The 12,836-nt window shown below is 46.9% G+C and overlaps 1 protein-coding gene across 3 annotated transcripts in view; it reads left to right on the top strand.

Annotated features, from left to right (window-relative positions):
• The first annotated feature begins 828 nt into the window (after positions 1 to 828).
• The window catches only part of Gli (carboxyl ester lipase-like protein Gli), a 45,260-nt gene continuing 33,252 nt past the window's right edge, over positions 829 to 12,836 (top strand). For 2 of the 3 annotated variants that reach the window (XM_071687697.1, XM_071687696.1), the window contains exons 1-2: positions 829 to 1,401; positions 6,288 to 6,496. In XM_071687697.1, the coding sequence (XP_071543798.1) occupies positions 909 to 1,401; positions 6,288 to 6,496 (702 nt within the window). In that variant the 5' untranslated portion in view covers positions 829 to 908. The remainder of the gene's footprint in view (positions 1,402 to 6,287; positions 6,497 to 12,836) is intronic. The other variant, XM_071687695.1, reaches the window with a different exon arrangement.

Here is a 12,836-nt window from a genome sequence, read left to right as displayed (position 1 = left end):
TCTCAATTCTAGAACTAAGTTCCTTATCGATTACTAAGGGTCAGTTATGACTTTCAAACAATAAATGCTCTGTGAATATTTCAGTGATATGCAACTTTAAAGCAATACATAATTTGTGGATATAATGATTCGCTTAAAAATTTCCTACTTCAACCTTTTTACGTTTTGACAAGCCATGATTTGCAGAGAATATTTTTACAACAATACGTACATGGAATACATCTTACGGAAGGCATCGTCCATAGTCTGATACACCCACATAGGGTGAAGAAAAACGAGAATATTGTATGATGTGCCACAAGAGGATTGAAAGAACGAGATTTGGCAACGTTGCCTACATGGCTACCAGGAACAGTGTTACCACACATCACCTGCCTCGCTATCTTCCATAATCAATATAGGCGTTTACGATGCCTTCTTACCCATTCCACGTCCTGGAAATTGAATGATAACACTCAGGATATTTCTTAATATTTCTATAATTCGAATTTCGTCGGGAAACACCGCTTCTCACGAAGCATGTACAGGATGTCAGCGAGCGAAATCTAATCAGAAATTTACCTGTACAGCGTTGGTTCTGTCGGGCAGGTACGGAATGAATACAATCGCTTAAACAATGGACTGTAAATCAAACGCAGATAGCTTTACGATTCACGGCATTTCAATATATAAGAATATGAAAGGATGGTTATATGGCTATTTCCTCTTGGAGATGGTAAGGTAAGAGACTACAACGATTACCATGAAGTGAACATCCACGGAAACCAAGTCGGGTCAGAGCATCCGGACGCCGACGTGGGTTTAAACATCCGCTCACTGTGTGGTTCCCCGTATGACGCCACGACAGTGTACCTCCGAAGATGTGCGTGAAAGGTTCGCGTTGGGCGTGTCGGTGACGGGTTGATACGATGGCGCTGCGAACCCCCACGGAAAGTGTGGTGCCACGCTTCAGAGTGGTGGCGAGTGTGTGTGTGGTGTTGGGGTGTGTGGCAACGGCCGGTGAGGCTCAGTTCCGTAGCGACAGAGACCAGGAATACAACCGCGACGACTACTATTACTACCAGTCTCGGAGGGACCAGCCTCCGCCCTACTCTACCCCACCCTCACTACGTTCTCAGTATAACAGTGGCGACACATACTACGGCACCGACCGCCGTTACGACACCCGCTACGATGATCCATCCAAGGTTCGGGGCTTCGACAACAAGTACCTGGACAGTGGGTACCGCTACGGCGAGGGCAGTTACCAGGACCAAGGCAGAAGGCGTTACGACTCCAGGGGCAGAGAACGCCCCGGGTACGAGGGGCGGCAGTGGGATGACCGTTACAGCGGCCAGTTCGGGGTCCTGGACCGCTGGAGGACGGACCTGCAAGGCGAGATACGCCCTTCAGAGGAGCCAGGTTCGTCATGGTAGCCCGAAGCGCTCACAACCAAATATCACATTAGACACATCTACCACTCACAACCACCATTAAATATTCATCATTAATACTGGCTCTCGTAATCAAACAAGATTTTTAATGCAACAGGGTAGAGATAAGTGCCACAAGTCGTAGATACCTAATTAACTGCACCAGAAGCAGGAGAAATGACCTTTAAGGATCAGGTTAAAGGCCAGGCCATCACATCCAATTGCTGTCATCATCGTACTCATGGGGTTGAATACCCAGATGTATTATCATTAAGCACCGTGATTTTCATTTTCCTGTATATACTGATGATACAAGGAAACAAAATATGATCATACACTGTACACGACACCGACACGCCAGACTCCTACGGACAAACTAATGTCCCTTACAGACGCACAAAGACAAACATACACACTAACAAAACCACGAATTCGCATACATACATACATATACACATGCGCTCGCAAATACGTGCACGTACTCACGAACCATGGCCATCATACTTCCTCCTGTCACACACACCTGACCCATATACATACCTACACATACACCCACGCTCTTCCCAAAGCCATAACCACACACACACAAACACCAGCACCGACTTGTCATAGTTCCGGGTTGATAAGGCTGACAATGCTCCCCCAACTCATGCCTGCCCGGCCGTATTACCTACATAACGAATGTAGTGGGAGAACAGCAGCGTGATCAGATTCTCAAGGGAGCTTTAGGATGTCTGAAGGACTATCTAGGTGTGAAAGCAAAGGACTACTTCTCCCGATAATCCTCAACCCTTTTATCTTTTCGTGTCCTGATAAACTAGGTCTAACGTTAGACATATTATCTTATCTTTTTCAACAAAGGTAATCACGTATGATGATTCACATGCACTTGCACGCCAAAGACTACAGATACCATGAGAGGCGATCACATACTGGTCAAGTCATTCATCAAGGTCATCGTCTTCCCTATTTTCTTTCCTTTCACATCTCACAATCGTCACATTTCTTAAACTTGGAAATATGGTGTTTGATGCTCCAGGATGGGGTACGTATTCTCTCGAGACAAAACGTTTGAAATCGAAATCCGTAGTTCCGTTTCATATCGTAATACGATTAGTCAACTGGTACGCGTCTGGCTGGAGTGAGTTGGTGGCTGGGCGGTTTAAGATCTCCTTATGCCGTCTCACGTTAGTTGCATCACAACAGCACGCCTTGGGTGTGTTAATGGCCTGTGTTGTGACCTGTCTATTGACTGTCACGTCAAAGGCTAGGATATCATACCTAAGGAAGGGTCGTACCGAAGTGTATCGTACCCAAGGGTCCCAGCGCCTTACCAGGCTACCATACCCCAGGCGTCGACGTCTGACTAGGCTATCGTACCCCAAGCGTCGTACCGTCGTGTTAGGCTATCGTATCCAAGGGTCGTATCGTCGTGTTAGGTATCGTATCCAAGGGTCGTACCGTCGTACTCAAGATATTCATATTTAATAAAAGATAACATAAAACATGACTCGAAATGTTACTCAAACTTCAGGAACTCACAACAACCTGCTCCTGTGCCACATCTCCCCACGCCCCAACCCACCTCACGGCCAAAACACTCAGAAAAGCAAGCCTATTAAAGTCTATTTAGCCTATTAAAGGCAATATTGTCCAATGGACATAAAGTTTACGAACTACTCCGTTATAGGTCTATCTTCAAGAACTATGAATTTTCACTAGATACCAGTTACTTATATATCTTTTAAAGACCAACACCCCTATGATCTATGACGATATAATTCCCTAACTAATCTGTGTATTATTATCAAATGATCAAGCATACTACATACCAATGAGATCTTTACTACTGATGAGGCAATCTGCGTCACACGAATGGTCAAAATGACTTGCCAGTATACTAGATCAAACCTCACAGGTCACACGTCGAGAAAAAACGTGGGATCACACACGAATGTTGCGGGTCACAAGCTACCTGATCTGAACCTTCAGGATTCAGGTGGAACGATATTTGGTATTAGTGTCGAGGGGGTCAAACAGATGTCCCATTTACCCCCACAGTGCTTTTACCAAAGTCTTAAGGTGGAAAAGGCCTTGTGTGATATACATATCCACCAAGACCACAATACTTCAAGAAAATTTCCTTTACGCTAATATTTAATCTTATAAACTCCTTAGGCATGTCTGCACGACCCTTGAATACGCCAGCATTGGTCCTGGTCTCTGACCTGATCATCTAGAGGTCAGGTCTAAAGTATTATATCCATGGAGGAGAACGAAGGGCAAGGGATGAAAGTCGTCTCACCACACACCCAGACATTCTGGCATGAGGAACTGATCTAGCCGAACGCAGCGAAAACAAAACCAAGCTACGCTTCTGCTCATCCCTACAGTTCCACCGAATTATCAGAACGCCAATATATGTGTTAGAGGAAGTACTATACAATTAATCTAAAAGTAATGTGGTCAGATGCATTAATTCTGGCGCTGGGGTAGTCTTATTACAGTTTCATATGATATCTCATTAGATATCCTCAGATACAGATGCGAGAAAATATAATATTCTTGTGTTTGGGGATCTTTCCACTGCCTATAAAGTATCCTGATGTGGGTGACATGGGGTTGGTGTGGATGATTCTGCCTGGTGTGGAGTGCAGTGGCCAGGGGTGGCTGGTACTGACAGTTACCTACTGTCACCCATGTCACACGTCACTAAAAATAATGTGATATTAATATCAAACTCCACTACATATCGTTTACAGCTACAGGATTTTACCACCACGCGACCTCCATATAACCCAGCACGACCTTTTTGAGGTTGTGAACGACCCATAGCAGCCCAGAGAACAAATGGTTACCGTACAGACTTCTTTGTGTGTGTATCCCGTTCGGGAGGAAATGGAGATGGCTTGTCCCTGTGTGCGTGCGTGTGTGTGCTGAGGGTGGGGGTGGGGGTCACCTCGATAATGATAATGACCTGCCAGTGCCCTCGTTCATCCATGTGTGCCTGGGGCTAAAGGCTGCTAACCATGGGTGTCTGGGGCAAGAGGCTGCTAACCCCCATCTATAGGTCACCGCCCTCCCCTTTGTCACGAACTTGCGCACCACCTCTCTCACCCAACGTCATTTTTAAATTACCCGTTTCATATTCTCTCTCAGAATATAACTTTTGTTTAAAAATACAATTAAAACTCATTATAACACAATAATTGTCTATCCTCGTCAAATGGCTGGGGAGCCTTTGTTTACCTGACAGTAGCGGGGAGGGAGCTGCTTCGGAGAGACTTGTAGTTGTGGCGGGTGCGGCCGAACGCTCCGGGCGTTTGGTCAGCCACCAAAATTATTACCCCCAGGCCAGGGAGCCATTACTTTACAGTGTGTGTAACCCCTCCCTTGCGGTAACCATAACACCAGGATACTGGGACTAAGGGCACGGCTAGAGACTCATGCCGGACACATGGTGTTGATGAGATACGTAAGATACAGGATACACGAGACGGGTGTGTGGTGTCTCAATATACATTTGCCAGATACATACACGAGACAGCACTGGACTAGTTACTGTTAAGGGGTACGAGGTGTTCAGAATACAAGGCGAGAGAAAGTGGTGCAAGAAGATACGTAAGCGATGATGATACTGGTGCGTGTAGATACATAAACTAGGGAATAACTGTGCTCAGTAGAGATAGGGAGATACTAATGGATATATAAGGAAGGAGATACAGTTGCCCTGTACACACAACACCAGGAAGAACGTTTCTAAAGGTTAAGGGGTAAAGATCACACACAGTTTAAAGTCATCAGAAAACAGTTCATCGAAAGATGTAAGGATAGAGCAAACACTGATCATAACAAGGAAGTCAGGCACTAAACTTGTTAGAAAAGATGCAAATAAATACTTTTTTTTTTTTTTAAGTATGACTGGGATAAAACCAAGTCCTAGTGAATGCGTACTGCACAGCTAAAGGTGAAAAAGTTGTAAGACACTAGTGAAAGTTGAAGAGATGGAACGAGTAGAACTTCCTCCCTTTACAGCACAAATAGGTAATAGATAATTACATACACACAAGAAAACTCAGAAATGTTTTAAGGAATGCTCCAACATAGGATCCTAGCTCTGCAGGACGCCCGCTGTAAGCCAAAAGTTCGAAAATTTGAGGGTATATACGTTGGTACGATCCTTGGATGTGGTGATCTGGCCTTTGACCAGACACGTAAATATGAACAACAGATTCTATCAAGGAGTGAAGTGAAAAAAAGGTAGAACTTCAATACCTAAAATTTCAGGTGTTAATTATTCTTTGCTGCGCACAGTCCAGTAGAGTTACTGAAAGGACCCTCAAGAGAAAAGACATTATACTAAAATAATAAAGAAGCAGTACATTATGTACGGGAGGGTACGTGAGCGCCCGTCCTTGGACGGAGCTAATGTCTGACCGACTCGCGTCGCGTCCTCTTCAGCAACTTCGGCAGCCAACAGACTCACTTTGACTGCAGTCTTTTTTGCCGCCTTGCATGGCTTAATTATCCCTAAAACCAACTTTCATAATGTACTTCCTGCACATATGTACATACTGCTTCCTTGCTTAATTCATTACTTCAATTGCTTAATTATGTCCAACAACAATCATTCTTCAGGACTGTGCGGAAGATAATAGTCCCCCCCCCCTAAATCTCATGAATCCAAGTTCTAACTGTATGATGGTTAAATAACATGACAAACTGACGAGTTAACTATTATGGTCAGGTCGAATTTCAGGCTACCATCTCCATGGGCCGCAACATTGTGTTCAAGAGGTCAAAAATTAAGTTAAAAAAAAGGTTAAAAGAAAGATGTATACATTTATTTTTACGTGGGTGTATTTTCATGTCCAGGACACAATCTACCTCTGGCGGACATTTTCGTGACGACGGACAGCGGCAAAGTGCAGGGCTTCTACGTGTACCTATACGACAAGCCGGGTGTGCGACCTGAGGAGCGGCCCCTGAGCAAGCCCATCCACCAACAGCGTCACATCATGAACGTCTCAACCTTCCTGGGGATACCCTACGCCAGGCCTCCCATTCTGGAGGGCCGATTCAAGGTATGTAGTACATCTCTTCCTCCTTCATCACCACCGTTTCTGTCTGTCTGCCTTAGTTAAGCCCATACAGCCCAACCTCATTCGATTTTTACGTAGCGTAGCCTAGCTTACCCCAACCTAACAAAGCACCAAATGACAAATCCCTTCTCAGTTTGTAATAACAAGCGACATCGTTTTTCAAACTTTCGGGACAGTGATGGGACAAAAAGTTAAATCACAGCGACTATCTCTACGAGTAAAACCCAAAACCAGCAAGAGACAGTAGTCAGCGGAGCTTGAAGTGTGTGGGAGCAAGTCCGTCACGGAGAGTGCGCCGGTGGTGGTGGGTTTAGGAGACGGTAGCAGCAGTGTGAAGGTACAACTTTACTACGGCGAGACCCGCGCCGACGGATAGTATTTTGGTGCCAGTAATTCTTAAGCTCGGATTTCAGGTGTGTGCACATACTCTTAATGGCCGACTCCCTTTTGCTCTCCTTCCCTGCAAGAATGACCCACTTTTTGTGTATACTGTCTCGAAAGGATTCCATATTCATTAATATTCTTTCCCGTGAACTTGAGAGACAAGAGCTGATAGAGGTGTGCGGGCGTTTTTGAGGACCGGTTTGAGCGCTCGAGGGTAGACGCTGGAGCCGTGATAGTAAGGTCCCCTGGTGTCGTCCAGGCCAAGCACGTAATACGTTCCTGAGTATTCGGCGCCGTTCTCCACCCAATCCATTCTAGATCCACCCATTTACATTCTGCTGCATCTCCGCAACCACAGACATCTGTCAAGTGGATTAGCGCGTGGGGAAAACGGCAGAGACTTCAAAACTTTATTACTCTATGTTTTCCATTGCTTGAAGAGGATATATATATATATATATATATATATATATATATATATATATATATATATATATATATATATATATATATATAAGCAACATGCTTTGTTGCTAACACTTCGTACTGTGCAAGCATGACGCGAAATAAACCAACCAATACAGTTTTCACTTCACATAAAAGAGGCACAGTTGAGCATGATGTAAGGATTCACCCTTACCCAAAGGTTTTTCTAGGCTAGGCTAGGCGTGGTTAGGTTTATACCCTATCCTAACCCCACCTAACATCACCGCTCCTCACCCAGCCTAGCCTAGGAAGACGTTGGGGTTGCGAATCTTGTCTCTCGTCTGCCAACATTCACCACCCCTACAAGCTGATGACTCTGACCGATATTTCAACCGTACTCATAACATCTGAGTCCCCTTAAGGTACACATTACAGGAGTGCATAGTACATCGGTCCAGAGTTAGTGTGAAACAACCTGAAATATTACCTTTATCTCTTGACACGCGACGGGTTTAATCCCCTCTGACCTACTTTAAAATGGAAATAAGATGTTAACCCCCTCCCTCGCTACAAGAAGCAACAGAAACGCCATTGTAAAAGTGTATATTTAGCGGCAATTTTTTTTCATGCTATTCTTATTATCTAGAGAAATTCGATACAAAACACTCGTGGTTCATGACCTCAGACAGGAAGTTCACCATCCTATCCAGATGGTCGTGACAAGAGAATGTGTCGAGCGTGCCAGCTAATTATGTAAACAAAACACTCGACCGTTGTAGGAAAACAAAACAGAAAAAGGGATGAACGGGAAGCCGAAGGCCCTGATCCAATTAATGTAATTGAGATGATCACATAATTACAGACGCATCAGCTATTACGTCGTTAACGGATACTCGAAATTCTTTTACTTTGCCCTTGTTTAATGAGTCCTATAAATAATAAAAATGTGAACTTCAAAATCGCTAAATTTTAATATTTCTCCTTGACGTACGTCCCAGATGTGAACATATGACGTGTGAGGGAATTTATCATAAACTGAGTGTATTTTCAGCACCACCGCAACAATCTAGTGTTAACTGGGTCACAGGCACTGTGGTGGAGGTCATCTCTGCTGACCCCTAGCTGGATCACAGCGAGGCAGTAGAGGTCAGCACTAATGTGACCTGTGGCTAGACGAAACATCCGCCCCCCTTCCCCACACCCATCGCGTCAGCCCCGTCAGGAGCCGAGTCAAGAGACGTCTGCCTTCGTCAGCAGTGCGATGAAGTCGCCAACCCCGCGGTGCGAACTGCGTTCAGGAAATGCACCTGGTTGGTTGAACACCCGTCATAGTCGATCTCCGTGAGGTCCTCAGCGGAACAGGGGATTAGGATGTAACGCGGCTGCAGTGTGTGGGAAATTCCCACGGCCTCGATGATGGTCGGTCGAGCAGGTTGTGTGTGGGTGTGGGTGTGTGTGTGTGTGGGGGGGGGGGGGGGGTGTTAGTATTGCAAGTATACGGAGGGTGCAGGAGGGGTGGTAGATGCAGGTACAAGGTGTGTGAGGGGGGTACTCGATGTGTGTTGGGGGAAGAGACCGGATAAACGACCAGCCCTTATTCACGACCACACATGGTTATGCACTACTGAACACTACACTCCAAATTTTCTTTTATAGACTTTCCAAACGTTTGCTTGGTCCAGCCCAGTGCATTTACACCGGAACGCGCGAAATGTGGCGATTCTTCGATTACGTGTTGATCACCACATCTCAAGTCCCGTTGTGCACGACGGTGCGACCCCTTGTGCACGACGGTGCGACCCCTTGTGCACGACGGTACGACCCCTCGAGCACGACGGTACGACCCCTTTAGCATGACGGTGCGACCCCTTGAGCACGACGGTACGACCCCTCGAGCACGACGCTACGACCCTTTGAGCATGACGGTACGACCCCTCGAGCACGACGGTAAGACCCTTTGAGCACGACGGTACGACCCCTTGAGCACAACTGTAGGACCCACTGAACCCAACGGTACGACGCCAGGCTATGATAATGGCCAGAGCGTCGTACGAGCTCAAGGATCGCACCGCCGTGAACACTGTATGACGCCAGAGAACACCGTCACGAACATAAAAGACAAACATATCTAATAAGCTATTGTCTCCCTTTATTGGAAAATCAAGACTTATATTTTTTATTGTCAACTTGTGGCCACCACCGGTCGATCGTTCGCCCGTCACACGTCACACCCAGGGTCTGTCAGCCGTCACATTTCTCGTGGGCTCACGGGCCGACGACCACTTCTCAAGTGTGACGCCAGTTGCCGAGCAACAAGGGAGTACTGACGTGTTACGAACTCCTGTGGCGGCGGAGGGTTCCTCTGCCCGGGTTGAGCACAGTGGAGCGCGCGCAGGGGTCTACTACAATCGGACATGGCCGTCCCTCACCTGTGGCGTCCCACAGGACATAAGACAGAGCCCCTAGTGTTAACACCTGCTGCAAGGAAGCTCTGGTCAGCGATAGTAACAATCGGAACTGCGTTGACGGTAGTCATCCCTACCACAGAGCACTCTTAATTACACCCTCAAACAGAACTGGACGTCCGCCTATCACATTTACCAGAGGAAGGTTGTAGCCATGTACGTCTTTCTCATTCAAGCGTTGTATATCAATTAACGAACTGCGTTCAGCCCACTTACCCTACCTTTTCCCCTCAATTGAACCTCGTCTGTGAGCTTGGGAGTAACATAAGGCACCTTCACCGCCACCATCTCCTTCACGTATCAAGAGATCCCTCGTCCCTTAGTTGCAGTTCAGTGCGAAAGCTGCATCGAACTCGCATGCACCTTACAAACTGTACATTATTATTATTATCATTATTATAATTATTATTATCATTATTATTGCATGCGTTAGTACCGAACACAAGTATATCAAATCCAGCATCCTGTCCACTGTGAGATTTGTCATACACACACACATCCTGCCACCAAGTTACAGATCCGAGACTGCAAAACATTGAAACGTTGACATACTTTGGAGCGTGATTATACACATACACACACACAAAAAAAAAAACACACACACTTGACAGAACGAACCAAGGTCATTGGCAAGACACAGTGTTCCACTCGTGGGAGAAGGGTGCGACGACGGATGTTGTGAAACGTGTCTGTTCCTCTCTCTCTCTCTCTTCGAGGTAAAAGAGAATGACGAGAGTCTAGGTTAAGGCGGGTTATGGTTTTTTTTTCTTTTTGACGATAAAGAGATGGGATGGACGCTTGACTTCCCCTGACGACAGAGGGTTGAAGTTCAGTCCTGTTCGGGTCTGTCACAGCGAATTCTGGCCCTAGCGCAGAGTCTGAGGCCAGGGGTCAAATTGCCGGTGGAAGTTATGAAGAAAACGGGTGTGCTCTCTCTCTCTCTCTCCCTATACTAGAAACACATCACAATATCAGCTATCTATAATCTCCAATGGAAGACTTAAAAAAAAAAAAAAAAAAAAAAAAAAAAGTGGATATTCGCTACCGTTAAGTCCAAGATGGTTATTTATCATTGGGGCCATTTAACCTAAATCCAAGATTATAGGGTCAAAGGCAAGGCCATCGAATGCCCTGTTGTGCCTTTTACATCTAATATTTGGATCACATTTTCCCGTTAAAGGCTGTGTGTGTGTGTCCGGTGACCATCTTCTGGGTCAGGTAAAGCAGTTACAGAGACATCGCTGTGGGGGTTGGTGGCTGGCACCGGCCCACACCCAAGACATACAAACCGAGGAGACCGCCCGTGTGTGTGTGTGTGTGTGTGTGCACTTGGTCTCTGTCGGAGGTAAGCGGTCTTTAACCCCTTCAGCTCGACAGCTTCAAACTTTTTCATCCATTATATTTTTTTTTACCTAACTCCTTGAGAACGACAAGTTAACCCTTTGATTACGACGACGACGCGTGAGTCGTCGCACTCGAGGGGGTCAGGTCGTCCTACTCCCAAGAGTCGTCCACACGAGACAGCTTCGAGTCAATACGTATCCGAGGCTTCTGTCCACCACAAGACTCCCCCCCCCCCCCACCTTCTCTCGTCGCCGACTGAACACCGCTGGGGAATATTATACATCTGTGCCTTTGTTTCGCTAGTGATGTGAGGCGAGGGCGAGCTGTGGGAAGGTGATGAGAGGGGGGGGGACTCTGCGGCAGTGACCGCAGGCGGCGATTCCCATGCGGCCAGTGGGGGGTCACGGTCAGACAGAACCGTATGGCGCACGTACGACCGTCGGGAATATACGATGTCTCTCGCTGGGGTGTTGTGTGTGTGTGTGTGTGTGTGTGTGTGTGTGTGTGTGTGTGTGTGTGTGTGTGTGTGTGTGAGGGGAAGGGGGGCTTCGGCCACCCCCTCTCCCTAATGTCTAACCAGACCTCAACAGTCTCTACCCTTCTAAAGCACCCAGGATCGGACATCATTCTTTCCTCCGTTTTCCTCCACATTCCCGCCCCTTGTCTGTGTGCACCCTCTCCTCCCATCACCTGACCAGGGACGGTGTACACCCAGCGTCTCGGTGCACACCGTGCCAGGCGGTGTGCACCACAGGAGCAATAAACCCGCTTCTCAAACACATCACGATCGACCTGCCCGCCACACACACACACACACTGTCCCAGCACGGCTCACGAACATGGTCACATTCTGTACCACCACGGGACTCGCCACACAATTACACACCACCTCTCTCTCTCTCTTTCTGCCCGTTAAGAAAATAAAATCGACTGAACACCAAAATAATCCAACAGCAAACATGTTGGAAGGTTAATGTGTGGCGGCTGAGGTAGACCCGTCCTCGACGCAGTGCGGTGTAGTCACGTCAATGCCACCTGCATATTAACCAGAATACCACAGGTATTGATTACCCAGTGGCGACTATGCCCCCCCTTCCCCACCCTCTGTCATGCATACGGTCAGCCTAGACACTGTAAACCATCACTGGAAGTAGGGCGAGACCCGGCTTACCCCACTACGGGAACTGTCGTGGGACATGTCGAAAGGGGAGGAGTCAGTGCTATTCCACAAGACAAGGACCTTATGGATGACTCCGTGAGGACACAAGCTGTTAGTCCTGGTACCACGCACTATACCACGCCTAGTACCACACCCTCTTCTATATGCTTAGTCCTTAAAACCATACGACATTCGCTTCCACATCCCGTCTACGAAACACAGCCGATCTGGCACCAGCCCCTGAACCTGGTGGCGCTGGCGTCGTTACATCCAACGCAGTTGTGAGGGTTCCTGGTACATATATAACCGGGGAAGAAGGATGTATATATATATAAAGTGATTATCCATAAAGCTATGACGTAGCTTATACCGCCACCGCCACTGTTGCTGAAGTGTAACTTTTGTGTATGGTCGAGGGTGGATGGCCTCTAGAGATGTTGTGGCTTCTAACCCTTTAATTCTGTTAACACATACTCCTCTTACTCTGCCGACAGACATCACTCTAACACTAGCCCCTCTGCTAACACACACTACTCTAACCCCA

Source organism: Panulirus ornatus, chromosome 44 (assembly GCF_036320965.1).
Source record: "Panulirus ornatus isolate Po-2019 chromosome 44, ASM3632096v1, whole genome shotgun sequence".
NCBI classification, from domain to species: Eukaryota; Metazoa; Arthropoda; class Malacostraca; order Decapoda; family Palinuridae; genus Panulirus; species Panulirus ornatus.
The sequence above is the reverse complement of the archived record's forward strand: the minus strand, read 5'-3'. Positions and strand labels throughout refer to the sequence as shown.